The following is a 27,313-nucleotide window of genomic DNA, read 5'->3' as shown; positions in this document are numbered from 1 at the left end:
CCATCCAGCTTTTCCCTAGAGGAGACAGCAAATGGATGGTTAGGCAGCGAGTGCTGCAATTAAAGCTGAGTGCACACCTACAAAAAGCTCAGGATAGAGCCTCAAATTGCTGTTTGCAGTGGAGACTCTATTGGAAAAGTTGGGCACGAACAGCTTAGCACAAAGCTCGATGTTGCTTCTTTATGTCACAGTTGCAGCTTATCGACAGGGTTAATGTTCCTGAACTGCTGAGAATGGGTCACATTAGTGGGATATAAACTGGAGATAAAAATCTGAGAGCTAGAGCCCTGCTCAGCTGTGCTGTGTTTTTAATCAATTCTCGACAATCCTTTGAAGAGCACTGGTTAGAACCACACCGTTCCACAAAAACGTTTCCTAAATCCACATATAAACAGCCTGATGGGCTCCTCATAGAGCAAAGAGGCAACAGCAGGATTGCATTGGCAATTACGTTTTCCCATTATATCAAGAGAGTTTTACAAAATAACATGCCTCGTGGCTAAGAATAAAAGAAAAATGAATGCTTAAAACTTCAGGATGGGATTTACAAAGCACTCAGCCGTGAGTGATAATTCAGTCTCTCACTAGCACCAGCCAAAACCTATCTAGGCCTTTACTGTCCTTTTAAAAAATATGTTCTTAAAACACCAAAAAGCAAATGAAGAGGCAAATACTAAGAATTATTATTTTGGTTTGGCTTCTCAGAAACACTGGCATAGTTACAGAATGTAGGTAGCAGAGGTCTCACATCCTTAGCCAGTAGAAAATAAACATATTGGCTTCCCTACCAAGCTCAGCCACTCTGACAAACACAAACAACGTAGGATACTTTCAAGAACGAAACTCTGTACTTGAAAGGCACAGAAAGACCAAAGTCTGCTAACCTCAAGAAATAGCGTTTTCTGTTTTGAAAAGTTTTTTGAGCGCTGTTTAAACTATTAAATCACTTTTTTTGCCTTTTTCTGCTTCAACACTATGCTTATTAATTTTCCTGTGCTTTGAACAAACCTGATCCTCTTTCATAAGTTCCACTATTTCTTCAGCTTGATTCAGGAGGTCTCTGAAAAGCAGAAAGAAAGAGAAAAACTATGAAAGCATGAGTAAGGGTAAAGCCGTGGCTGATTTTTAGCATTAAATCAAACGACATTTAAGGCTTCAAGTTGGATTAATCTTTTCTCTCCCAAATGTGTTAAGATTAGACATCTGTGCCACACAGAGAACCTGGGGTGATTAGCTCATATTCACGAATCTCACTTTCAAACATGTGCACTTAGGTGAAAACAGCAGGCACAGCTTGGCAGGCACACCTCTAATCCTACTTGAGTGAAAGATTTGTTTTGCAGCTATAAAGAAGAGATCTTATGTTAAGTCAGGTGATCCAGATCCCAAAGTGCACACTGGGCTTTGCTTCTCCTGATTCTGAGAGGTGGCAATTGAGCAACAGAGTGTCTGTCCAGCCTCTGCCAGTACTGAACACATTCAGTATCCTGTGAAGTGCTCCAGCACCAAAGGCTTCCATCCTCCATCTTGCCAGTGGTAAATCTACTGCCCAGCCCAAAGCCCCTCAGACTTACCTGGCTTGACCATCTGATGTTGCTCCCATTGTGTCAGGCAGAGGGGACAGGTGTAGGACCGAGGGGTTAAAACTGCTAATCAGAGCTGAATGACACACCACAGGTTAGGTGTTTTCTGCATCCAATGGACTGCTACTCTACTACTTCATTACAAACACAACAGAACTAAAACAGCCAGAAATGTAAATTGTGACAATCTTGTGGCAAACATGAGAGGTATGCCCAAGGCTCTCTGCAGCTATTCTTCCTGATTTTGCTTCTCACCTTCTAAAGTGAAGGCTTGATGTCCAAGTTTGCCTCCAGACTCAGGGCAGAAACCCCCATTCCATCTCTCATGTCAGCCACAAGTACTGTAGGTGGGCCTAAATATGGGCAACCAGAAATGACGCTCCTGGGAAGGGCTACCCAGAGGCAGCCTCCTGCAGCACTGATGAGTTGCCAGGTTTTAAACGCCTTTCACAGGAAAACAGAGGTGACACTGAGGAGTTAAGACACGAGGAAGATGATTTGGAGGGGAGGACCCTGGAACTATACATTACTTAGCATTTCAGTGGACCTGAATATTTTACTTGCACCTCCCTTCAGAGAAGTAAAAGCTGCCTTCAGAGCCAGCTGGAACCAGCTGATAGAGGATGAATTCACAGATGTAGTGGATCTATGGTAGCCTCGGTGTAAATCCTAAACACATGGCAGCACTGGACAGGCAAACCCACACAGGATTTCCCCTGGCTAGCATGGGCAGCAAGCACACACATGCAGAGACAGCATCATGGAGGTATGTGTATACACACACACATATATATATATGTGTGTGTGTGTATATATATATATCTCAGCCCAAAACCCCATGCTGGGCATTTAAGAATCTTGCAGCAGTCTGTAGCACCCCTTCTTTACTTCAATTTACCTACCCAGACAGTCTCTCTGGAGCCAGCAGAGATAACTCAGGCTGGCTGTCCTCATGTGCCCCAGGTACACCATCCCTCAGGCTTCCTTTACACCCCTCAGTGTGCCTGAGCTGCACCTGCTCTGCAGCCCAGCAGAGCCTCGGAGCTCCTGCCAGAGAGCCATTAAATCAATTTGCTTGAGCTCTGAGTGTGACAGCAAGACGCACCTGCTAAAATTTCCACGCTTACTTCAAGGAGGCTCTTTCCTGTGCTATAGAAAGGGAAGAGAAAACAGGAAGTTCCTGTTATTTCATTTCTTAAAGAAAAATTCTATTACAGCACAGCCTCAGATTCTTATTAGTTATGCTACATTTCAGAGTGTGTATTCATGGCAGCTGCTTAATGTACGAATGGGGCCTTTTTTCCCCCAAAACTGTCATGTCATCAGCTACTGCTGAGTAAGAACACAGTCTCAGATTTCATTTTTTGTGTCTCTGTAAGCTCTGAATGTTGCAGTACTTGTGTTTATGCATAGGTACAAGTGATGCAGGGACCTCTCTGTGTACACCCACATACAAGTGGACACAGATGTTTATGCAACCATAAAAATAGCCTTCTGAAGTTTATCTGTGGGCTAAATCCTCCTCTGGAATGCTATGACTCAAGAGCTACACAGACTTGCAACTACAAGGTTTATCCACAAGTTCATTCACTGATTTAGGTTTGCTAAGGGGGCATGGAAGAAGAACATGGGGTAAGGGTTGTCCATTAAGCACTAGGAAAATGTTCAACAGAGGACAGGATATCAGGATTCCTGGGTTCTTTCTTTATTTTGAAATCCCTGCTTTCTGGTCTCTAACTAGTGAGTTAGGATACTTACTACCTAGTATTCATCATGTAACAATGATTCTTAATCAAGGTTATTGCAACCCTAAGGTAGTTACCTTGCATAAGTACAAAGAATTTCTGTTATCTAAGGATAGAAAAACTTACAGTGTCTCAAAACCCTTTATATTTTACGTAAAATTTCTCCTCCTCTCTAGAAAACAATAGGAAGAATTGCTTGGGCCTAACTCCTGCACTGTGATACTGTATAGATCAGTATAATGCCACTTGTAAATACTAACAATTTATTATTACCTTTGAAGTAAATCCTCAACAGACCCTGGTGTCTGTGAACAAGGAAGCAATAAGAATTACATTAAGCAGCAAAGTGTAAATTAGACCTACATATGCTGTTTCCCTACCATATTCCACTCCTGTTATAGGTAGTATTTTTTTCTACATATTCTTCTCCATTGTGTTGTAATGACTCACAGATTTAAAGTATTTTCCAGAGCTTCCTTATTACAGTGTATTTTCATAGTTTGGTAATATTTTCTTAGTTTTTGCTTTCATTAATTATATTTTTTACATATGGCTTAAAATAAAGTTTGACAAGTTGAAATAAAATTCCACCAAATGAAATGCTGTTCTAAACCAAATTTCTCTGGATCTATTTCTACTCCTTTTCAATAAAGGACATGACCAGAAGTCACTTAGATAATTTACCTGAATGGCACTCAGCCAGAATGGTGTCTGTAAAAAAAAACCCTTAACATCAATAGAGGAACTTCACTGATTTCAGAGAGTCTGAAGAGGAGACAGTGATAGAGATGCTTGCTCTAGGAAAGCAGACACTCCTTAGAACGAGATAATTTATGTTTCTCTGTGGCACCATCCACAAGCAACAAAGACATCAGTACAAAGAAAACTTACTCTAAAGGGCCGTGCCTCTGACATGGGTGAAGCACCTTTGTGTTAAAGGTTCAAACAAGGGAAGGTGGTGTTGGGAGGAGTCCCTCAGAGAATTTTTCCCTATCAACACAAAGGATTGGGTGTTGAAGTGCCAGGACTGAGGACAAAAGATGGCTGATGACTTCAGATTCCAACTGAATGGTGAGTTGGAGGGGAGAAACAGAACCCCAGCACCTGAGGGTGGGAGAGGTTTTATCTCCTGTGTGCTGTCTTGACTTTCGGTTTTGGGGAGCTGCAGAAAAGGAGCCACTGTTTGCTAAGCTGGTGAGACCATTTTTTCTGGCTCTGCTCTTTGCCCTTCCCCTTCCATCTCTGGGCACCCTGAGCTTCAGAGAGAGAGAGAGAGAGAGGAGGGTCACAGCTGCTTCAGGACACACTGCAGACCTTTTCTTCCTGGGGACCGACTTGGACTGCAAGGAGATTCCTGGAAATTATCACCACTCCTCAACTCCCAGGTTTTCCTTCTTTTAGAACAAAGGACAAGGAGAGAGAGAGTCTGCTTTTCCCCCATGAAAAAGGCTCCATCCTGCACCACTTGAGTTGTTTGCCCCCTTGTCTCTGCCTCCTCACTGGGAAAAGACTGAGGATTCACCTCGCAGCCAGCTAAGGTGTGACACTGACACTGTCACAAATATAACTGCACCAGGAGGAACCTACTGGGTTTTATTTTTGGGTTCTTTATTTTGGTGCTGGGGGAGTAGTTTGCTCTGGTCTGTTTATAGTTATATCTGTATCTACATATATATATATATATATAAAAGTTATGAACAATTATCCTTCTTATAACCATTTTCTAATTAAAGTTCCTTTTTTAAAAATTTAATATGGAGTGATGTAGTTATTGAGGAGGAATCCTCTGGTTTTGGTAAACATTTTGGTTTCCCTCAAACTAAGACACTTTGCAATCTGAACAATTATTTTCTTCAAAGGAAAGAGGTATTTACAATAAGTCCAGGAGTGCTGATTTTCACATAGGAAAGTATGTTATCTTAATGAATACTATCTCAAAGTTGAAGGTTGTTTAGTGATAAGGGAGAATCTCCCCTATTTTTCACAGCTGAGACCTGGCAATAGCTGTCAAGTTTTGCTGTACAGGCATTTCTACACTTCTTCAAAGTTTGGTAATTGAGGTAAAATACTTTTAACTGGGCCTCAAGTCTATGTCAGATATACACTTTCAAATATTAAGACAAGTAAAGATTATTCAAATCTGGCTGCAGATTGGATTAGAACAGCAGGACTTTACCCAGGGATCTATACATCAGAAGCAAATCTCTAATCCTTGTAGACCTTCTGACTTCTAGACAGGAAGCCAGTCTCTACAGAAAACACTCAACTACATGGGAAATCTACTTCATTTCTCAATAATTTGTACTTGTTCCAGTGTGAATTTTCTCAGCTTTTGCTTCCAGTTATCCAATCTGTTATGGTCATTGTTAGGAAAATCCAGGCACTCTAATCAAATATCATGGTTCTCTGCAAGAGCACTGTGATCACATTTCCTCCTGCACGAAGGTAGCTGGCTATTTTTAGACCCACAGTGTACTGGAACACTGAACAGCAGGTATTTCCAGTCATTTATTCACCAGAAGTCTTTGATGCTTGTGGAAAGATTCAAGTCCTGAACACCCTAACTGAGACCCCAAACTACATCATCAACTCAGTTCATCATCACAGTGGAGAAAATGGGTCACGTTCAGCACATTTCCCGCTTGTACTTACTCTTTGAAAACTTCCTATTGCAGTAACTGTTTTAATGTCAGCTGGCCTTAGAGCATGAACTGATGAAAAGAAAGATTTCAAGTTAAAAAAACCACCCCAAACAGTAATCTTGAAAGAAAGTTACGTTCACCAGTATAACAAAACACAACAAAATTGGCTAAAATGTAAGAAGTCTATACTCATCATGATCATTTTGATTGCAGGGTTTAAATAAGAGAGCATGAGAAACTTTACTCAGGTGTTCAGTAAATACTTTGGGTGTTTAGAAGCACTGAAATGTTCAACCATCAAGCAGGAAAAAATAAAAAAAACACTGCTGTGAATGATTTAAATAATAGTGCCATTACCAATTAGCAGCTGAAGAATTCAAGGCAGAAAAGTAATCATGAATAGATTAAAAAACCCAGGGAATTTATAAAGTCTAGCTCCACTTCAGTCACATTCCACATACATTCATCCCCTCAAACAGCTGATTTCTGTCCCAGCCAAATCTCAAGTAATTTTGGGAGAGAAAGGCTCTGCAATGACAGTATCAAACACAAACCTGAAGATGAAGGGGTTTCAGGGAATGCTGTGGGCTCACATGAATACTGCAACCTCCTTAGAGCCTTTGGCATAAACAAACAAATACTGCTTAGATCTAACCAGGAAATTTGTGGAAGAAAGGTTCCTATGGGCTCCATTCTCACACAGAACCAAGCTTTTACTCATGTAAACAATTTTAAAGAACAATTACTCCTCTGTTAGAAATACATGGGAACACAGATCCAGACAGATGTGTTTTCAAACCACTGTTCAAACACTTGACACTTTCTGCTCCATTTTCTAACCAATTTTCACAGAACTGGACCTGAGCAAACACTGAAATGTGCTGAACACATCCTCTTACATCCATTGCTACAAACAGTGAGTGTTTAATCTGGAAGAGTTAATAAGGACAGTGACTGCACACATCTTCATGTGCCAAGGGGGAACTAGTGGACACAACAAAAAAGTTGTATCTCCAGTATGCAACAGGAAAGGTAGAAAAAACCAATTCTGGCTTCTTAACAACTAGCAACACCTGGCCAGGTGATCAGAGAAGGCCAGGATGCATGTGATGTTATTCACTTAGCACAAGAAAGCCCAGTAGCACTAGGAATATTATTTAATGCCATCCTACATCCTTACTGTAGGTACAGCCCAACATCTAGTACTTTAACGAGACAGGAAGGACAAGCCCCTGTCCCAGAGTGACTTGACTAGGGCTTCCCTCATCACTCTGGCCATGTTTGGCTAAACTGATCATCACCACTACATAAAAGTGAAATCTGTATTGTGACAAGGGCCACCACAGTCCCCACACGCTCCCTAATGCCCAGTTGGAAGACTTTAATGGTGCACATACTTTGCACCCTTATAGAGCAAGGGAGAATTTAATCCTGTGTTTATAAAAGAGCAACAGAGCATCTAGGAACAAGTGCTAACCACAATCGACCTACACACAGGATGTACAACCTAATAACAAATGTTGCTCGGAGAAAACCTTATTTCCTGATTAGGCACTTTAATCCTGCAGCTGCACCAGCACACTGCCTACTTGCTTGCTTTGCAGTTACTCTTTGCAGAAGCAGTTTAGGGCACCAAGCTGTACTTTCTCTCACTCTGCCTGACTCAGAGGAAGCAACAGCCTGAGAGGTAATGATAGGTATTGAAAATAGAAAAAAAAAGAAGCTGTACTCATACTTTACCTCCAGTTTCCCATTTTCTTCCAGATCATCTCCATTACCTTAAAAACATTAAAAGAATTAATTGTGCTATATTTTTTTACCTTAGGAAAAAAGCTTCAGAAGAATTAATATACCTAAACACACAGAACCCTGAGAGGAGGCACCTTTCTCATCTGCTCTGCTTTCCAAAAGTGAGGTTCATCTCAACAAACATTTTTTTTTTGGTGTTGCTATACTAGAATAACCTTTTAGTTATTATAAGCAGGTGAAATCTGTTGAAATTAATGTAATGCAATGAATTCATAGGCACAGGTGCTAAACTGCTTGTGGATCTCCTCAACCTCATTCTTCATAGGTCTTCTCTAACTCTTTTGCCCTTCAGCACATTCCACATATTGTTGTAGTCTTATTCTGCCCAAATTTAGGGACATCTGAACATGTGCAAGGTGGAACTTCTTAGAAAGGAGCAACTCGCATTAATCTACATCTTCCCCAGTCAGGGAGCATCATCACACTGTTGTGAGCTTGCCATAGTGATACAGAAACAGCTGTGATTTCTTTGCTTAGTGGAGAGTGTTGGCAGACAAAATAGCCTCTGGAGCCAGAAGTCAGGCCAGTAGCTATTTCAGTAAACATTCTCTTCCCTTGAGTATACACTTGGATTTATACATATAGATTTTGGTTTATCCTAACATTTTCACAAAGATAGCCACAAAGCCCAGGTCAGCTGAACTTCAAAACATGCTCACAGCTGTCCCTGCTTTCTGCACTCAGGCCATCAGAATCCAGCAAGTCTCATGAGAGCCTTGCTGTGCTTAGAATAATTGTTCTTTAACATCCAGGAGCTATTTCTGGAATATTTAGCCCTGCTGAGTACTTCTGGTTTGTACACCTTTCTTTCCATGTCAATGGCAGAGTAAATGCAAAGCCAGCTCAGCCCAGCAGGTGAGATATCCTTGAGGGTAGGGCAGCCAACAGTGCTCACACTGCCAGGTGACGTGCCTGGCACAATCAGGCAGCTCTGAGCAGCCTCTGTGGACATAGTCACCTGTGCATACAGAGGTCAGTGGGGTGACAGAAGCCATGCTGCTCCCCATGTCCACCTCAGCCTGTCTCCTGTGCCACAGTACGTGACTGTATTCAGCAACTGTCAGCAACTTCCATGCATAAGTTATTTTTGCCACTTGGGTTTCAGACATGAGCATTTTCAAATTTACTTTATTTTTTCTGTGGTTGGTAAAAGGTTGAGACTGTTGTTGTCTGACAGTTGTGTGACATTTTATTTAAAATTTCCGGCCTGTTTAATCCATGTTTTTTGATGATGCTTTACTCCGGGCAATAACCAGAACCCAGCTCTGTTTGAAATACTGGAGGCAGGAGCAATGAGGGACTCACCTACATTACACAAAACTACTGCAGAAACTCAGTATCTCTGAGAATTTTTAAACACTAATTTCAACTATATTTCAAAATAGATCTCCAGGTTACACTGGGGGAGAGAGAGAATCCAATCCTAGTTTCCAGGATTCAGGGAAGTGGGGGAACCATTTTACTGTGTCAGCCTGCAAGTCCATCTAATCTGGGTTTCTGCCTCTGACAACATCCAAAGCAGATACTTAGGCAAAGAACAAAGAAAATGTAGTTTTACTTTGACATTCAATACTCCCAGCTACCTGTGCTATTGTCCTCCCTGAGCAAGCAATTGCTTAATGTGGAAGAATTCGCCAAGATCTTTTGTCCATGGATTTGCCTATTTGTTTTTCTTACACTTTCACAGTTTGGTCTTCCCACAAGTCTTGTGGCAAAGGTGCTTCATCACTCAAATAAGTGTTAAAAAAAGCCCCCTAATTTTGTTAATAACCTGACCTGTTTTCTTGTTGTTCTAGTAAAGAGTAGTCATTCCCCTATTTCTGCAAAATTTACCATTTTCCATGTGCTTGCATGTCTTTATCATATGCCTGTCCATTATTCTTCTTCCAGGCTGAAGAGTTGGTCTATTTTGATCTCACGTTGAAGTTGTTTCATAAGTCTGACCACTCTCCCCCTTTATCCTCCCCTAGGTTTTTCCACGTCTTTTTTGAGATGAAAAGTCTAGACAACTGTCAAGATATGAGTGAACCACGACCCTGTACACAGCAGCAGGAATGTGGGGTTTATGCTGCTCTCTCCCTGCACCCTGAAATTATTTGTCTCTGACTGTTGCTAGCACTGATTTTTCAGACGACTATGTTCTGGGCTCAAGCAGTATCTCTTTAGAATTCAGCATTGCACACACTTAGATAAAAGTAATACATAAAGGGAAAACTTAGTCTAATTTCTCATTCTTGAGCATCCTGAATATTTTCACATCAGCAACACTGAACACCCCCTTATCCAGATCTGAATACGTGAAGAGCCCACATCCCAACACAGATCAATATGAGCATCAAGTTAATACAATGGACATGTTCATATTTCTGCCTGGCCCACTCCACTGGGTGGATATCATCTAATCCTGGCAGTTCTTTTACTATTTGTCATTGGTTTGTTCAAGGATTTGACTGCTACTCCTCTTCTCCCTTGTGCTGAAAGGCTCAGAGTGCAAGGCCTTTTTTAAGTTGTTATGCAAAGGACATCAAAGAAAAACAAAATTGTCAGGTTTCAGCCTTCTTTTATACAACAGTCAGCCCTACAGACTCCATGTTTCAGATGAATTTGAAAAAGGATTTATTGGTTTACATTACTTCAAAAATAATTCTAATTCCCCTCAGATTAGTTTTTCGCTTGGCTGATTAAATTTTAATGTCTTCAATTTTATTAGTTTGTTTTGGATTTATGCTTTCCATAGGACGACTTTGTAAACTCCTGCTGCTCCCAGTATTCTAGTTACTCCCTTACTCTACTGTTGAATAATTCTAACTTGTATTTTCAATTTTCTCAATATAAAAAAAAAATTCCGAAAATTTCCCCCAAATATTTGGAGAAATGTTCTAATTCCTTCCTCCCTTGCTCTTATAACTATTCTGTTTCAACAAATAATTTTTACAGGCTGCTACCAATCAACATTTTTTTCCTGAGTCAAGTTGTCAGAGAAACCACAGCCTCCATGCACCTTTTTCTCTAAATTAAAAAGCTCAGATGTTCTCATTTCTTCTGATTACTTAAGGAACCAAAACATCCTAACAGCTAATTGGTTATCAGAGCACCTGATATCTGAAGATATTTATCATCACAGCCTACTGTTAAGATAAAGCAGTATTACTATTTATTATTATTTTCTTTCAGGGGGAGAGTAAAGTGTAGAGCCAATAAAGCCAAAACATACACAGCATTTTCAGTCCAAGAGCACCTACAAAACTGGCATCTGGCACCAAATGTGGACTGCAGAGACCCATTATAGGGAACAAAGGCTCCCTCTACTCTGAAACGCAGAAATCTGAACAACAGTGCCTTGAATGACAGGATGCTGGCTAGCCAATCACATAATCTTCTATCACTAAAGATAGTGATTCATAGTGAAGAATTCAGAGAAAATCTTTGTCCTTTGCTTAAAATTCTGCATCATTTTGGCACAGATCTCACTGTTAGTCTAATTATTTGATGGTGTTTTTGTCACCAGAAAGCTTTAGTACCTGCCTAAGACACAGTCTGTCCCCAGAACAGTGCAAACCAAACCATGCATCTTGGTCAAAAAATGATTAAATATACCCAAAATTACATGGAAGATCAGTTTTACTCACAGATTTTCTTAATCCTGCTTCTAAAACTCCTGCTATACACCCACCTTGCAACAACTAAAAATAGAGATTCCCAAATACTATGCAACTCAAATTTTCAAAGAGCCTTTCAAAACTTACCTTCTGAGGAGAGCAACCAAAGGAACAATACACCTAACAATAGCTTCATGGTAAGCACCTGTACAAACTGATAATCCTGAAGTGCTGTCTGTTAGATGTTAAAGCTGTGAAGAAGGAAATTCTCTTCTTTTTTTCTCCTTTATACCTTAAAAGTTGATAACTCAGCAGCCATAAAACTTATTAGCCTCTACCTTTGGAAAGTGAAGTGACAATGATATTTCATTGCCCATCCAAGGGTCAAAGAAGTGGCACAGCTTTCCTCACTTTTTCAGAAACTGCTGGCCATTTTGCAGGGGAACTCTCAGCAAATCTAAGGACCAAGATCTCCTGAGTCAGCTTCCAGCAGGGTCAAGGCTCTTCCAGGCAATACATAACACATTAATTTGGCATTAGCCTGCCTCTACCAGTGAGGGAAGGAGCCTCTGCTCCTGAGGCAACAAGGGCAACTGAACCCTGTGCAATAGCCCATACCCACCCGAAGAGGAGGGTTGTGTTCTTTGTTTTGCCTCCTCCCCTACCTCTGCTCCTTTCTTACCTTCAACTGGACACACGCTGTGCCTGTCTCTCTTCTGCTAACTCCAGAGCCACCAACTCATTGAAACTCCAAAAGCCTAAGCTCATCTGCCAGAGGGGTGTGCTGTGAAATCCTGCTCTAAAGTAAGACAATGTAAGTGATTTCTCACCTCAAACCATAAAGTTCCTTGATAGTGAGAGAAGCAGCAGAGGGGCACTGAGGGAAATAGCACAAGCCCTTGAGTACCACCAGTCCTGACAGCAGGTTGAAGACCACCCCTACAGCTTCAGCCCATGGGATGTAGGCAGAGCTCCTTCTGGCTGATTTTCCCTCACTGGTATTTGCCAAGACAGAGCACTGGCTGACAAGCAGGATCAGCAAGTCTGCCCTCATTCTGCACAGGTCTCCAAACCTCTTGCTATGAGGCTATTACAGTAGCTCAGTCACTATTGCACAGTCAAAGAGCGTGCAGAAATCCCAGCTAGACTGTGGTACAACACTCCGCAGTGAGACTGCACTATGCCTCAATTACAGTGTCAGGATCAAACCTCTGAGCAGCAGCCTGCTGTTCTCACACAAAACAGCAGTGACCTTTGCTTTCTTCTGAGTTCATTGACACCCAGACTGAGCTCCTGCATGAATAATGCAGTCTGTTTAAGTAAATAGCTTTAAATACTTAAATAAGCCACTAACACACCCAACTCAGGCAGTCCAACCCATCCTTCAAAGGGGTTGTTATTTATTTTGGCTTCCTGTTGTATCATGACAGAAATGTTTTCATTCTTTGAAGGTATATATTGGAGGTAAATCTTATGCTTACTTCACTTTTCAAAACCCAGGAATATTACATTAATTCTGAATATGAATAGTTATTGTTCAGAACAACATGCAAGGAGGAATCTTCACAGAGAAGGGAGTGCATTCCTCCAGCCCGAGTCTCCAACCTCAATCCAGCAAGAACATACCCTAGACCTCACCAGCACAAGGGGCTACTCACCTCAGACACAACAGCATGTTCAAGCCTGAGATGGATGAGCTCATTCTACTTGGGGGTCTCACAGCCTTAAACCCAGTTTGACACCCAGGCTTTTTTGACCAGTAAGGTAATGAAAATTTAAAATCTTATTCACTGTCAGAGTATGACACCACACCAGCCAGCAGCTCCCCTGCCTGGGCTGAGCTGCAAGGGAGCTCTTGAGCACATGGGCAGGATGAGGGAGGTCCCAGGTGAGGCTGGTGAGGGCCACTATCACCTCTCACTCAGTGGGGCATTTCACAGTCTCAGCATGGATGGGAGTTACCCTTGGTGGGGCTTGTCATTCCATACAAGAGAGTTCATGGTTGCTTTACTCCTTGAGAGAAAGCTCTTACTATTGAAAAAACTGAAAAACAGACTTCTTCAAGTGCTGGAAGAGTTTAAAATCCCAGAAAGCCTCTTTCTTATTGCAAACCAAGTAAAACAGGGAAAGGAAGGTATCATGACACCTGAATCTCCACAGACACAGTGTGCCTTTTAGAGGCTTTAAGAGGCTTCTACCTCTAGCATTAAATAAAGCACTGACTGCATCTAATTGGTAGTTTATTTTGTGGTCCTACTTCGTCATGGGTTACAACTACTAGGGAATCGTGGAAAGAAGGGAAGAAGATGGGCCACTATGTTTACATTAACACCTTTTATCCATTCCTGTGCAGGAATTTACAATCTACAGGAGGGACTGTATGTTGAACTATTTTCTCACACAGTTACACACAATTCTAAAACCTACACACACACCATGCAAACTATCTAGCATCACACAGCTATAGCTAAATATTAAGTAATATGTATTTCACAAAAATTGCTAGCTCTAAACAGTCTTTATGCAAATTACTTTAACTTTATAAAAGAGCTCTTTTAATGTTACTCTGTGGAGTTTCTGCAGGCTTCGTTTCCAGCTCCTGTGTGGGCCCATGGTCTCCAAATAGCTTCCCTTCTTATCTCAGAAGCTGGCACCTGCAAATTCATCTTTATTTCACTGGCCTGAAAAGGCATACGTTCCCCAACAGGAAGGTAGCATTAATTCACACATTTACCATAAAACACAGCTCCAAGAGTTATAATTTAGCCCATAAACACTGTGACACTCCAGAAGCAAAACAGCCTTAACTCTGAGGCTTGTAAATCTCCTGTAAATGCTCCTTCTCACCATCCAAGCATCCAAAGAGCTCCTAGACTGAACAGTAAGTAGCAAGTGGCAGGAAAGATCAAAGAAGTTTGCAAAGGGGAGAAGAGAGAATTTTCTATTAGATGTAGAAGATGTCAGAGACAAATTAAAGCTTTTGCATCACTGCAAGCGCAAAGCTAGATGCAGCTAGAAGGCATGGAATGCTCCTGGCCACGATCCAACCCCCAGCTGATGGCATTTAGGAACACCATAGGGAACTGCTGCCATGTAGCTGATTACCTAGTGATCAACACAACATCTTCCCTAAAGTGTCTACTGCGGCTCAGGTGGGTCAAGGAGCCAGCTGGCTCTCATAGTAAGCCCTGCCTGAATTGTGTGAGTCTTCTTGTCACCAGCCCTGGGTGGAGAGGGCTCATAACACAACTGGCACAGAAATGCTTTGTGTGGAGCTGGTGGTGAAGAGCAGAAGTTTTGTGCCTTGGCATGCTCTTGAGCAAAGGGCCTGTTTCAAAGCTCTACACCCAACAGTGAAAAACACAACAAAACCAAAAGTAAAGTTCCAGTCAGAGTTTTAAAGTAAACAACACTCAAACAGATACTCAAAAGTGTAAAAAACAATTAATCAAACTCCTTGGCCCCTTGCTAAATTTTTAGGTGTCTTCTAATAGACCTAAATCTTTGCCTTTCATACCTGGTATGGGAGCTGTAGCTGGTAAAGTCATGGAATTCTTTTGCCTTGTCTTTAAGTTTTTCCTTATCTGATCAGTTAAACAGGGCTCTTTCCTGCATTCCTTTTACCTATATAGAATATTGAAAACCAGAAACTCTTTCAACCTAAGTCCTTACCTATAGCACCAATGTTTTAAAATACAAATAATTGAAGGTATGATTGCATAATAAAAGAAAAAAAAAACCTCAAACAATAAAACCAAACAGATGAAAAAATGGATAGCACCCAACTACTCCTAAATAAAATCAAGATGTTTGTCAGCATAATCACAACCCTTTATTGAATAAGTTAGGGAAGTAGCTCACTCAGCTGCTAACAAGCAGAGGCCATATATCAGAGGATATTGCAATTGCATCCAGAAATCTATCACATTACACTGGCATAGCAGAGGACTTCTTGTGGAAATACAAAGTAGACTGATTTTCCATTTCCTTTGAAGACAGAGCCTGTCTGTGACTTGTCACTGTCTTAGCTAATCCTATTGCCTAGACAAGGCCTTAGATCTTGAATTTTGTATCTTTAGGCAGCATATTCCTGAATCTTTCCATCTGTGAACTGCTCCATAATGGGTAGAACACAACAGTGCTGTGAAAACGGTAGGAGTAAATCATATATAACGGTAAGACATTTCTTATGTCCTTGCGATGCTTGGGCACTGTCTCCCACTATTGTGATTCACACCGCTGGCAAATTTCGTGCAGACTCTGGACCTAAACAGCAGATCTTCCTCCACAGGAGGGTTCAGGCGTGCAGCAGAGGGTGAGGAGATGAAGTGAGGCCAAGGGCAGCCAGGGACGTGAATCCCCGGGCAGCAATCCCGCGGCAGCAGCCAGGAGAGATGCACAGCTTGAAGGAGGCTGCTACCACCTGCTGGAGAGAGTGCAAATCCTCCAGGGAAAAGAGGAACCTAAACGTTAATATGGAACGGGAAAGCTCTGTATGGTCAAATTACTGAAAGTGGGCAAAAGGTTTTGTAGTACTCGGTGCCTTCCTTAAAAAACCCCAAGCTTCTGGGTTTGCAGGCAAAGAGAATCTAAATTGTTTCTAAAATGGCTTTACAAAAAATGCCTGTAAGAACAAATGCATACATAAGACATCAAAAATGCTTTAAATTTTCCTGAGCTCAGCACACAACTGGAGCACTGGAGTCATCACTTGGATATTTGGGATGGGGAGAGCTGCTACAGAGACCTGAGCTGTGACAATAAGTAAGCAAATAAGCAAGTTCACCACTGCAGTTATATCCATGTCTTGGATGAGCTATGAAGCGGCAGTCTTCTGCAAGCACCTAGCAGTAGCTGAAGGCAGAAAAATCACAGTGAAATGTCCAAACTGTTGTTAGTCAGTGAATAAAACTCAAAATCTCTTCCTTGGACCTGCAGGAGGGCACGACTTCTCACATAGACTAATTTCTTGGCAAGGATACAAGCCCTTTAGCCACTGACCTCAGGCTGACACCAAAGTACAGCATAAAGTCCATCTCCACAGACAGTGCTCAACACTCCTGAAAGGCTGGTGGTGCCCAGCCTGCATTTGCAGCTTATACACCTACCACAGGTCCCTCATTCCCCATTGCCTGTCACAAAAACGTGGTGTATCCTTTGCAGAAAAAGCTGAAACTGCTCCTCACTGCCTATTGTAGCAGCTGCTGGGCCTTTGATATAAGCAAGCTGCGGACCATGCCATAGGTTGAAATCCTCCCTCTTCCCTCCTCCCCGGGGTGGGAGGTCTGAAGCCTGATGAGGGCTGCAAGGCAGCTGAGGACTCTGAACACCAAGAGAACAGAAGCCATGATTTAAAGATCCCCTGCTAAAGACTGTTTACTGACTTTTCTATTGTGTGAGGATTTGTATTAAATCTATAAGCAGCAAAACTGGGGACCAGATACTTCTTGTGGCCTCATCTTAGGCTGGCCCCTTGGTTATCAGCTCATTTCTGGGGAGACCTGTTTACAGCCACACACTCGAGTTCACCAGCACTACCACAGCCTTGACAGAGTAGTGCTGGCAGGAAGGCAGATAGCAAAGGGAAACAGTCTGCCTACCTCTGATAGACAGTGAAGGCATTTGACAGGAGGCATCAGAAAAGACATGCTCCCTTTATGTGAAACTCTGGGTGAGTTCATTTATGTTTACATCTGAAATACCTAATTCTCAAAGACTTGCATGGAAAACAGGCACCTAAATATATACCTCTGTGAATTAAAGCCCAAAGTCTTAAAGCTCTGTGGTTCTCTGTAAAATGAAAACACTTGTATTCCCTTTCTCCCATTCTTTTCCATTAAGCTCTAAAAGTCCCAAAGCACTGCCAGCTTTTTGCTGTTTGTACTCACACCACAAAGGGGCTCTGTTTTCAGCCAGTACTGTAATTGCAGCAGCCGTGTGGGAAGTTCCTGACGCTCCTGTGCTCTCTGAAGCTCTTCCCACATGAAGGTGCAACACACAGACTCTGTGGGGTCAGCCTGTCTAGGTGCCACAGTATCCCAGACTTGCTAGTCCATCTACGCACACCCCAAAAATCCTCTGTTTACCTGACCTCCCCCACAGAGGCTCGTTTCCCAGCCTGCCTCTACATGCCAGAAAATGCATCCCTCTGACCTCAATAAGCCAGCCCCAGCTGTGCTATATTCCTTTTGCATCATTAACTCTTGTTCTTCTCTTGAAAAAGAGAAGACTATCAAATGGTAGTGTAGTGGTTAAGAGGGTGAGGGGGGTAAGGCTGCTTTTCCTCTCAAGGGATGAGGCTGTTTGACTCTTCTGGCAGTTGTTTCACCTAGCTCTTAGAGACCTTTACACTTCAAGGCCTTCAGTGTTGCTCAGATTTCATCCATTGCCACAGAAGCAATTGGAGCCAGGAACATACAGCTTGGCATGCTCCCTTCACATACTTTACACACCACTAATTGTGCCAAACACGTCCTCCCACCACAGTGTTCACCATCTATGCAATGCTCTGAACTGCTCTCACCTGTTTTGTGGCTAAAAGAGTCAATCATGGGCTGTCCAGGTGCTCTGTGTCTTCTTGCTCATCAGTTCTGAGTGGAACCGCATTGAGGCCAGCCTTAGGGTATCAGATTCAGTGCTTAGAGGAGTGGGTTAAAAGGACTTTGGACAAAAACACACTTGTTTTACTAGGGGACCAAGCAGGGGTGAGCATTTAAGGCCTTCAGTAACTGTGAAGGAGTTAATTTCCTTTCATGAGGCAAAGAAATCACAGGGGAATGGCAAGCAAATACCATTAAGACAGTCTTAAACCCCAAGCCACACACAGCTCAGCACTCCAGAAAGGAAAGCAGGTAAGCAGGCCTAAAATAAATAGGAGGGGTGAGCATACAGAAACCTCGGAAGAAAGACTGGACTAGAAATATTTACAGTGCAGGGTGGAAAGGATTATCAGTGCTCTGCCTGGAGCACATGGCTATTTGGCCTGAGTGACAAATTGCGTGTCGAGGGTCACGCCTGCTTTTGGCAGCTGTAACTCTCACAGTTGCCGCCAGAGGACACCAAATTCCTACATTATCATTCCTGAACACGACGAGTAGCCTGACTTTGGCTGAGAGTGGGGAAAAAATCTAATGGCAATGGAGCTATACCGCCAGTCCTCAGAAAGGGAAGTTCTTGACGTGACCTGTGGTTGTCCAGGTGTACCATCACACAACAGTAGCTCCGTCTCCTCGTTTACAGTCAGAAGCCAATTTCAAGCTTGCATATTTTCAGTGACTTCATGCTTTGTAAATCAGTAATAATACAGAAAATAACAGTGATTCAAACAAATGCTAGATGATCAGAGACAAAAGCCACTGCCAGAGGAACAGATGTTCTTTTCCATATTTCCATTGGAAGAGCCTTCCAAAATTCACAGCTCTGCCAGGCTTCATCCTGACATTTCAGCCGAATATTGCAGGAATGCCATCACGTGCTAGAGGCCTTTGTTTTTAAGATGGAAAGGCTGGGCTCTGGAATCAGCTATGGGTGCAGGCATGGACCTGTGCATAGGATTTTCTGAACAATTAATCTGCACATTATTACTTCAGGTGATCTCAATAAATTGCAAAAGCTGCTCAGAATCAACTGGATAAAATTCAATAAAAAGACAGCAAAGTACTATGATTGGGAAGGAGAAATTAAGTGCACAAATAGACAACTTGGAATAATTGGTTAACCAGCAGTACTATACAAAATTATCTGCAGGAATTAGAATGCATCATATAATGAGTCAACACTATGCTGTAGTTGCAACAAAAACAAACATTTCTTTTGGAATATGTTAATAAGTATGTCACAGAAGGTCATTATTACGCTTTATTCCAAATTAGTGCTCACTGACGCTAAATGTTGTGCCAAATTCAGGGCACTAACACTTTCAGAAAGATGGAGTTCAGAGCAGACCAGCTAGCTCAACAGGAAGCAACAAGAAACCCTGGGGAAAGTTGAATAGACTAGGTGAGCTTTTTCTAGGAGAAAAAGAGGAGAGTGAGGATGGCCACTCTGAACGCAGGCGGTTGTTCCAGCCAGCAGCAATTACCATGCATCTGTTTTCCCTGGCAGCTGAGAAGAAAGACAGGCAGAGTGGTCCCAGATCAATGTGGAACAAAGGCAGACACCAAACCTGAGACTAGTCTGGGTTTCAACTCATCAGGCAACTCTGTTTTTCTTACGTAAGAGGGAGGGTATGCAAGTGGGGGATGGGAGGAGTAATGAGTTTTGATGTGACTGTCGTGACAACCTGGAAACTTGCTTTCAGGTGAGGAATGGTCCTCTTAACACAACAAAGCGGCACACCCAGGAGTGCATACACAGGCCACACCTACAGGAGCCAGCTTCCACAGGGTTGTTTGTACAGCAAGCAAAGGGGAAAAAAAAAGACTGGAGATGGAGCTTCCTTTTTGCCCATTCCTCCTCAGGTCAACCTGACCTTATGAATAGAATAACAAGGCTGTTCACGTGTTACTTCTTTCTGTGGCTCCTGGGGACCTTTGTGGCCCTGCTAATCTCACAGTCACTATTAGATTTTCCCCCTTAGACCTGGTTTTCATCAGGCACATGTCCCCATTCAGCAAAGGCCTTAAGCTTATGCGTACACTTAAGCACAAGCTTCAACCTGAGTGTGTTCCATAACTTCGGCAAAAAAAGGCCTTTACCTTAAAAAACAAAATAGAACAACTTTTCACTTAGCTAAGCTCAAATACGTTCCTCAGACTCCTTGAGTCTACCACCTCTCTGACACTGAAATAGATGCCTTGCATAAGAAGACTCTCTTGCTTCCTCTCTGCTGTAACTCATCAACTCTTTCCTCCTCCGGGGCACGTACCTCTAGGGACAGATGAAATCTTTCCCTGTTTGTTTCTATGCAGAGCTAGATCTCAACAGCAGTGATAAAGGCCCTTGCACATCCTAGCTTGCTTTCTGATACTTCCCTTTTCTCTGGAATTCATACTCCTTACCCGCCCTCGTTCCCTTCCCCCTTCCCTGTTTGCTCATACTTCTGGAAAGATGACTGAAGGCTAACCAATGAGTAAGACACTGCTGCACGTCATCGCCTGTCTGCTGCAAGAAGGGGTGAACAAGTTCGTTTGTCCACAGGTTAAAGTGAGGTTGCCATGCAAACACGGAGCATGCAATTGGGAGACCTAGCAGTGGGAAACCTGCCCTCTCTTCTCCCTCGTCTGGAGCACTTAATTTCTCTTGTTTTCTTCATTGCATACAGCACTTTATGCCTGCACAGCATCTTTCAAGCAAGGATCTCAAAGGGATTCACAGACCTTAATTAAACCTCATAAATCCCTAATTGATAGATGAAAATTCTGAGTCACAAAAAGGTGAAGTGATGTGCTCATGGTGAGTCAGTTGCAGAGCTTGGAGTAGGACTATGGCAATTCCAATCCAGTACTCAGCATCTCCTCCACTTGACAGACTATTTGGAAGACATGTATCTGCTCGGAGGGCGAGTTCAACATCTGCCTGATGTAGCTCCCAGTGGCTGTTCAGCCACTGGTGGGAAACCCGCATCAATGGCATTTGGTACTGCAGTGCCCAGACCAGCAAAGGGTGGAGCCTGGGTTGCAGGAGTACTGTATTATCTTGGTTGAGCTCAAACCACCCCACTCCTCACTGGCCATGACCCCAAAACTTCCCTGGGGCCCAGGGCTCAGTTAATGGTTATTTACAAATCCCCAGGTGGCAACCACAGGACAATACCAGCCCCTTCACACTCCCAAAATGGCAGCCTGGCAGGGGAGGGTCTTCATGCCTTGATAAATGCCTGTAGGAGCAATGTTATCATCCCCACCATGGACCCACAGGGGCAGAGTGTAGCCTGTACCTGGGGAGCCAGGCAGGCACCCAAGCGAGCTCCTGGATGTTGGGGGGCCTCAGTGAAGTCCTTTTCTTCCTGTTTCCCTGCCCAGACTTTGGGCAAGTCCCTTTTTCACTCTTTTTTCCTCCCTAGCCTTTGTTTTCACATCCATAGCATGTAGGCTTGGCAGGGCTGGGACCCTCCCAGCTGGGCGTTTGCATGGAGTGGTCCCATTGGAGTCTGGCTGGGCTGGCAGGATGGCACAGCCCTGCCTGCCCATCCCACCTTGGCGCTGGGGAGCCGGTTGCTCTCCGTGGATATCGTCACAGTCTGCTTTCCAATTATAGCATTGCAGGGCTGCGACTGTGTTTAATTGTCTGCGTTTTATAAACACTAAATGGCCTTGGCTGACGCCCGAGTTAATGATCCCCTGCAGAAGCGACTTTGGCCAGCCAGCTCCCAGCTGAGCCCATGCCACACCCACCAGAAAGGGTCAATTAAAAAAAGACGGGAGAGGATAAAAACACAGAAACAGGACTTAAAAGATGATGCTGCACCTGAGGAAATGACACATACGCCCTCCTGTCTGCTAGTGAGCTCTGATGCCGCTGCTGAGTCGGGCTTTCCTGAGGGCACCAAACAGCAGCACCTGTGCTTCTCAAGCCCACCTGCCTTCTGAGCAGTGCCAGCTGCCCACACCTAAGTAGCCTTTCTCAACCATCCCAGTGACCCCCCAGGACCAAGGATTGACAATAGCAGAAGACTTGTAGCAGGACAAGCAGATCAATTCATCTACCATATCAAAACTACATTTCTTTCCTCTGGGTTTTCCCTCTCTTAATATAAACAAAGGAAAAAACCCAACACAACTCACCTCAAAAATGCAAACAGAATGAAAACCCCCACAAGAGTAAATAGCCAAGGCTTTTATGTTAATGCAAGAGTCGCTGACAGCATCAAAACAAAGGGAAAATCTCTGGGTCAAATTTGCAACTGATGTAAATAAGTGTATTGAGTTTCAGTGAAGAGCACTGACTGCCATACAGAATGTATATAGGTACATATGTCGCCCTCATCCCCCTCCACTGCTGTATCCCAACTCAGTGGCATAACAGACACTCAAAGGGAAGCAGATGACACTTCAGTATAATTTGTACATATGCACCACTAAAGCTCAGCATTTCTATAAAAAAAAAAAAACAAACCAACTACCAAACCCCAAATGGGGCGAGCACACAGCTGCAAGGCGGCCTGGGTAATTGTGCAATGCTGGGAACTCTTAGGTAGTTAATAATTATACTCAACCTTCGGTCTAGTTCCTAACAACACCCCTAGGCGTGTCGCTCTTACAGAATAAGGGCACACGCCCTGCTGTGTCTCCTTGCTTAACAGGAACACAAAGTACAGTAGTAGGAGGTGTTTCCTTGAACTCTGAACAATTGGACATTTAAGGATTAATTACTGTTAAGGAGCTTTGGACTGGCAAACACACTAACTCAGCTCTTGGCTGCGTCTCCCAGCCAAGTTCTCTCAGTCATCCTAATTAGACATTCTGATACCATCTTTAATTATATGATCTCACATGCTATTTTTTTTCTTCTTTTTTTTTCTTCTTACCCTGAACCCCTGTCTCCTGCAGCACACTCAGAGGGCAGAGCATGTAGGGGTGAACTGTCAGCGAGGAAGGCTCCTGGCTGGGAGTTACTCCCCTCCAACTCACTCGGTGCAGCAGCAAGACCATGCACAGCTGGGACCTGGGGCAACTGGGACCAGAGCTCCCCACACTGCTGAAAACACCCCAGGTCTTTCACAAGAGGGAGGAAAGCTTTGAGCCTGCCACCGCTCTCTCCCTGCTGCGGGCAAGACAGGACCTATACTGTATTTGTCAGTATTGACTGCAGCTCAGTTGGAATAATCCTGCGCCGAGCGATATCCCACGCCAGCCGCAGTGAGTGCGTGTGTGTGCACATGTATATACACATGCGCTCTCCTGTACACACCTTGATCTTGTTGAAACAACAGGAGGAGCACAGTGTGTGTTATTAAAGTTTTTCACCTTTGTAAACATTGCATTGCTGGGGCGATGCTCCTGCGTCCCAACATGCAGCACCCAGTGGTGCTGTGGGCCTGGCGCCTTCCCATCCCCCTTAATCCAGGGCCTGCCAAAAGCTGCTGAAGCTGCTTCCCATTCAAGCTGGTCCTGTCAGACTGCAACATCTGTCCTAGGAAGGAATATGGCAACATCCAATAGTCAGTAACAGACACCACCTTTTTTCCTGAGTGCTGTCATTTGCTACACACCCTGCCACAGACCCGCCTTTGCCCAGATGTGAGAAGGGAAGTTTTGAGCGGAGTGCTTTCAACTGAAATGCTGCTCTGTTGAGCTGGAAACTCGGCATACCCTGAGGTCGGCTGAGGTTCGCTAAGCTGGGGAACTCCTTAAATGGTATAGTCTGAAAAGCTGTCACCCTTCATTTTTGCAAGCAGAACAGGGGTGGATGGGTGAGTTCTCACTAGGACCTTTTTTACATGCTGAATTCCCAGCCTCGTGTGGACTTGGGGGCAAAGAGGCAGTTGCACTGCCCCTGCTTTCCCTGATGCCAGCCTGTTCCCTGGAAATGGCTCCAAGATCCACCCCTGCCTCTACCTGCCAGAAGAACTGGTTGGCCTCAGCCAGGAGGGTGCGTGGCTCTTGTACTCACCCCATGATCCTGGGACTGGTGAACCTGGCACACACCCCAGCAGGGTCTCTGTCCTGCTTGTCCTCCTACAGGGTCTGGGTTAGACTGTGGGCCTGAGCACCACCGAGTGTTTCACCACTGCTTCCAAAATTTGGGGGGAGGAAAGGAGAACCTGTACCACAGGCAGGCAGCAGTACCCCACACAGGGAGGAGCCCTCTGCTCCCAGCTCCTCGGCGTTCCTTGCTGATTCAGGGTCAACATAATGGGGCCGAGATGGCGCCATTGATCCTGCTGGGTAGGCGGAGCCGCTGTATGGTAGGGATTAGTAATGACTTTGTTCCCCATGGCACCGGGTCACAGGATTCAGTCCTTTGTACAGCCCTGTGGTGGAAACCATCTGCCTACCTCCCTCCCTGCCACCAGAAATGTGCCTGTGGAGCAGCTGCTGGTCTTGGGGAATAGAGAAATGGCAGTAGGTGCAGAGGGAAATTAAGAGTTGGAGCTACGTGAGAAAAGGAAAACAAAATTGGAAACAGTCACCAGGGATGAAGGATAGACCTACCCTATGGAAGCAGCCAACCACACTTACAGAAGCAATTCCCCAGGAGGGTCCTTCCGCCAGCTCTCTAGAACAGGCAGGTCCATGCAATCAGGACCTCCTGCAGTCAGGCGTGTCTTGGAGGACCTCAAGTTGCCAAGACCTTCACTGCACAGCTCCTGCTCTGGGCCACCACAGTACAACTTTGCTCCTTGCAGCTGCCTGGGAATAGCCTAGCCACAGGTCACTGTAGCTCCTGCATACTCTCCACCTCCACCAGGACAAGAGCAGGGGAAAGGAAGATCACTCCAGGATAAGCACCTATCCCAGCTGCAGGTGCTGGCAGAAAAGGACATCCAAGGTCAAGGGAAGCACCTGAAGCTCGTGTTTTGAAGGCATCACTCTCCTGTCATATTCCCTCCCTTTTACCACAGGCAGTGTCACAGGCAGTTTTTCATTTCCTCACCTGCCAGAAATGGAGAATATAATTAGATACCAGTGTGACCTCAGAACACTGCTCAGAGTAGAGATTTAATCACAGTCCTTGTGGCTCACAAACACAATGTTCTGTTGGAGGCTACAATAGGCAGTCAACATCTCCCATCACTCCCATGACCTTTAACAGCCAGGGAGGAGTAGAGGGTTGTAGCACTCTAAGTCATCACCGACCTAGAACAAAGGCTATGGCGACTGACTGCTGCTGCACAAGGCCATGGTGCTGCTCACTGCTGCTGCTGCTGTCCTGCCCCAAGCCCTGGCTTTGAGGTGTCAGAGAAGGGCAGTGTGTGGCTAGACCACAGGACAATCTTAGATCTGGAGGGGTCATGATCTCACCTTTCCCCCTGGATTAATAGAGATGTTCATGGACCTCTGGCATGTAACTTTTCTTTTAAGCCCACAGGCTTAAAAGCTGCCTTTTAAGGTGCTCTACCTCATTAACATGAGACAAACAGTTTCAAAACTAAGTGAAGCACATTTCAGAGTTATACTGTGATATGAGCAACTGAACAGGAATTAGCAAATTAAAGCACCCAATGCTTGAATAACTTCAGCTACCCAAAGGAAAAGAACTGACCTTTTTCTTCTCTTTGCCCAGACCCAGCATCTCATGCTGTGGCCGGTCACATCAGTAATCACCAGCAGGAGTGTATGTCATCACTAGGAGCCACTGATGAATTTGCCTGAGTCTGGGAGACCAAACAGGGTTACAGAATGGTGGTGAGGAGTCAGGGGGAGCATCTGTGCTTAGCTGATGGATTGTGCCTGACCCGTGAGCTCACCTGGGATTATTGGCTGTAGAAGTAGAACCTTATTTACCTTTCTAGGGAACTTGAAAAACAACTTCTGTCTGAGAGAGGAAGAATGGTAGGAGAGCCTGCAAAAGGCTAGTAGGCAACAGTTCCTGGGTCTGCCTGTGGACTTGCAGAGTTGCACAGTCACTTGGTGGGATGCAGGATCTAGATTACAGCCATGTAAGGCCTGTCTCCCTCTTTTCTCCCACACAAGTCTGTGGAATGGAGCATGCAAAGTAAAAAGGGAAATCTAAGACTCAGTGCAGTGGGATGAACAGTTTACATTCTTGTCTGCCATGACATCCTCCTCCCAGCTTAGTCCTTATCTGTTTGACCTTGCACAGCCAGCATCAAAAAGGCTGATATTTAGTACAAAGGAATTTTAGAGTTCAAACGAGATAGCAATGCAAGGGGAAAAAAATATGCTCACAATATGCTCCTTCAGGACTATGAGGAATCAAAAGCAGAAACAAGAGAATGGTTGAGATTGGAAGGCACCACAGGAGAGAGTCTAGTCCACCCCTCTGCTCAAGCAGGGTCAGTTAGAGCAGATTGCTGAGAGCCATGTCCGGTCAGGTTTTGAATGTCTTCAAGGATGGAGACTCCCCAAACCTCCCTGGTCAACCTTTGTCAGTGCTTAACCCCTTCACAGTGAGAAAGCTATTTTCATGTTCTCTATTGCAAGCTGTGACCATTGTCTCTTATCCTGTCACTTGGTACTACTGGGAATACTCTGATCACGTCCTTTGCTCCTTACCCCTATCACGTATTCACACACTTCAGTAAGACCCTCCATGAGCCTTCTTTTCTCAAAGTGAAATGATCCCAGCTCTCTTGGTCTCTCCGGCCTTGTCCTGTCTTCATCAAGGAAAACCTTCCTGTGCTGTCCTGGATCTCACTACACTGGAACATGCATAAAAAGTCTTCATTTAACCCTCAGCCTTATGAGAGGGTGCCAGCAGCTTCTGCCCAGGCTGATAATCCATCTGCATTGTTCAGTGTATTGACAGTGGCGAAGCACTGCTGAATAGTGGCTTCACTAGTGACACATGAGACAAAGCAGAAAACACTTGTTATGACGACATGAAATTTCAGGAGACACAGACATCAGTAGGAGTAGGACCATACAGTGTGGTTTTTTTTTTTTTCAAATGCATAATTTTTTCCACTTTGGGGTATCTGATGCAATAACCATGTCGGTCTTTTTCTCTGTCACATCCTTCCCACATGGCAGTGGAAACATCACTTTGAACAAGCATTCTGGATGCTCTCCTTTCCCCCACACTCCCACTTCAGCTCTGCTTGCCATTAAACTTTCTTCAGGTTTCACACATGCTTATTCTTTCCACTGGCTGCAGAATTTCTACACTGTTCCTGTAGCTGCTCCTGCAGATTCTAGACCAAATTTAAGAAGGGAAAAAAACACCACCAAAGGCCTTCATTGGAGAAATTGACATCTCTAGCATGATGTATTCAGGTCACTCCTCTGAGCTTTTTCTTGCCACAAAAGCTCTGTCTCAGGTGGGATCTCCCCTTCATATAAGAAGACCAGACTGCCCATACATGCCCATAC

The 27,313-nt window shown here is 44.1% G+C and overlaps 1 protein-coding gene across 2 annotated transcripts in view; it reads right to left on the bottom strand.

The window, feature by feature from the left end:
- The window catches only part of PLB1 (phospholipase B1), an 82,184-nt gene extending 70,262 nt beyond the window's left edge, over window positions 1–11,922 (bottom strand). Inside the window, exons 1-8 of one of the 2 annotated variants that reach the window (XM_071577060.1) lie at window positions 11,526–11,922; window positions 7,711–7,748; window positions 6,525–6,588; window positions 5,981–6,039; window positions 3,602–3,633; window positions 2,689–2,732; window positions 1,575–1,659; window positions 1,009–1,060 (exon numbers count right to left, since the gene is read on the bottom strand). In XM_071577060.1, the coding sequence (XP_071433161.1) occupies window positions 1,009–1,060; window positions 1,575–1,659; window positions 2,689–2,732; window positions 3,602–3,633; window positions 5,981–6,039; window positions 6,525–6,588; window positions 7,711–7,748; window positions 11,526–11,574 (423 nt within the window). In that variant the 5' untranslated portion in view covers window positions 11,575–11,922. The remainder of the gene's footprint in view (window positions 1–1,008; window positions 1,061–1,574; window positions 1,660–2,688; window positions 2,733–3,601; window positions 3,634–5,980; window positions 6,040–6,524; window positions 6,589–7,710; window positions 7,749–11,525) is intronic. The other variant, XM_071577055.1, reaches the window with a different exon arrangement.
- Between the last annotated feature and the right edge of the window lie 15,391 nt (window positions 11,923–27,313).

Source organism: Pithys albifrons, chromosome 2, assembly GCF_047495875.1.
Source record: "Pithys albifrons albifrons isolate INPA30051 chromosome 2, PitAlb_v1, whole genome shotgun sequence".
Taxonomy (NCBI): domain Eukaryota; kingdom Metazoa; phylum Chordata; class Aves; order Passeriformes; family Thamnophilidae; genus Pithys; species Pithys albifrons.
This window is presented reverse-complemented; position numbering and strand designations above follow the sequence as displayed.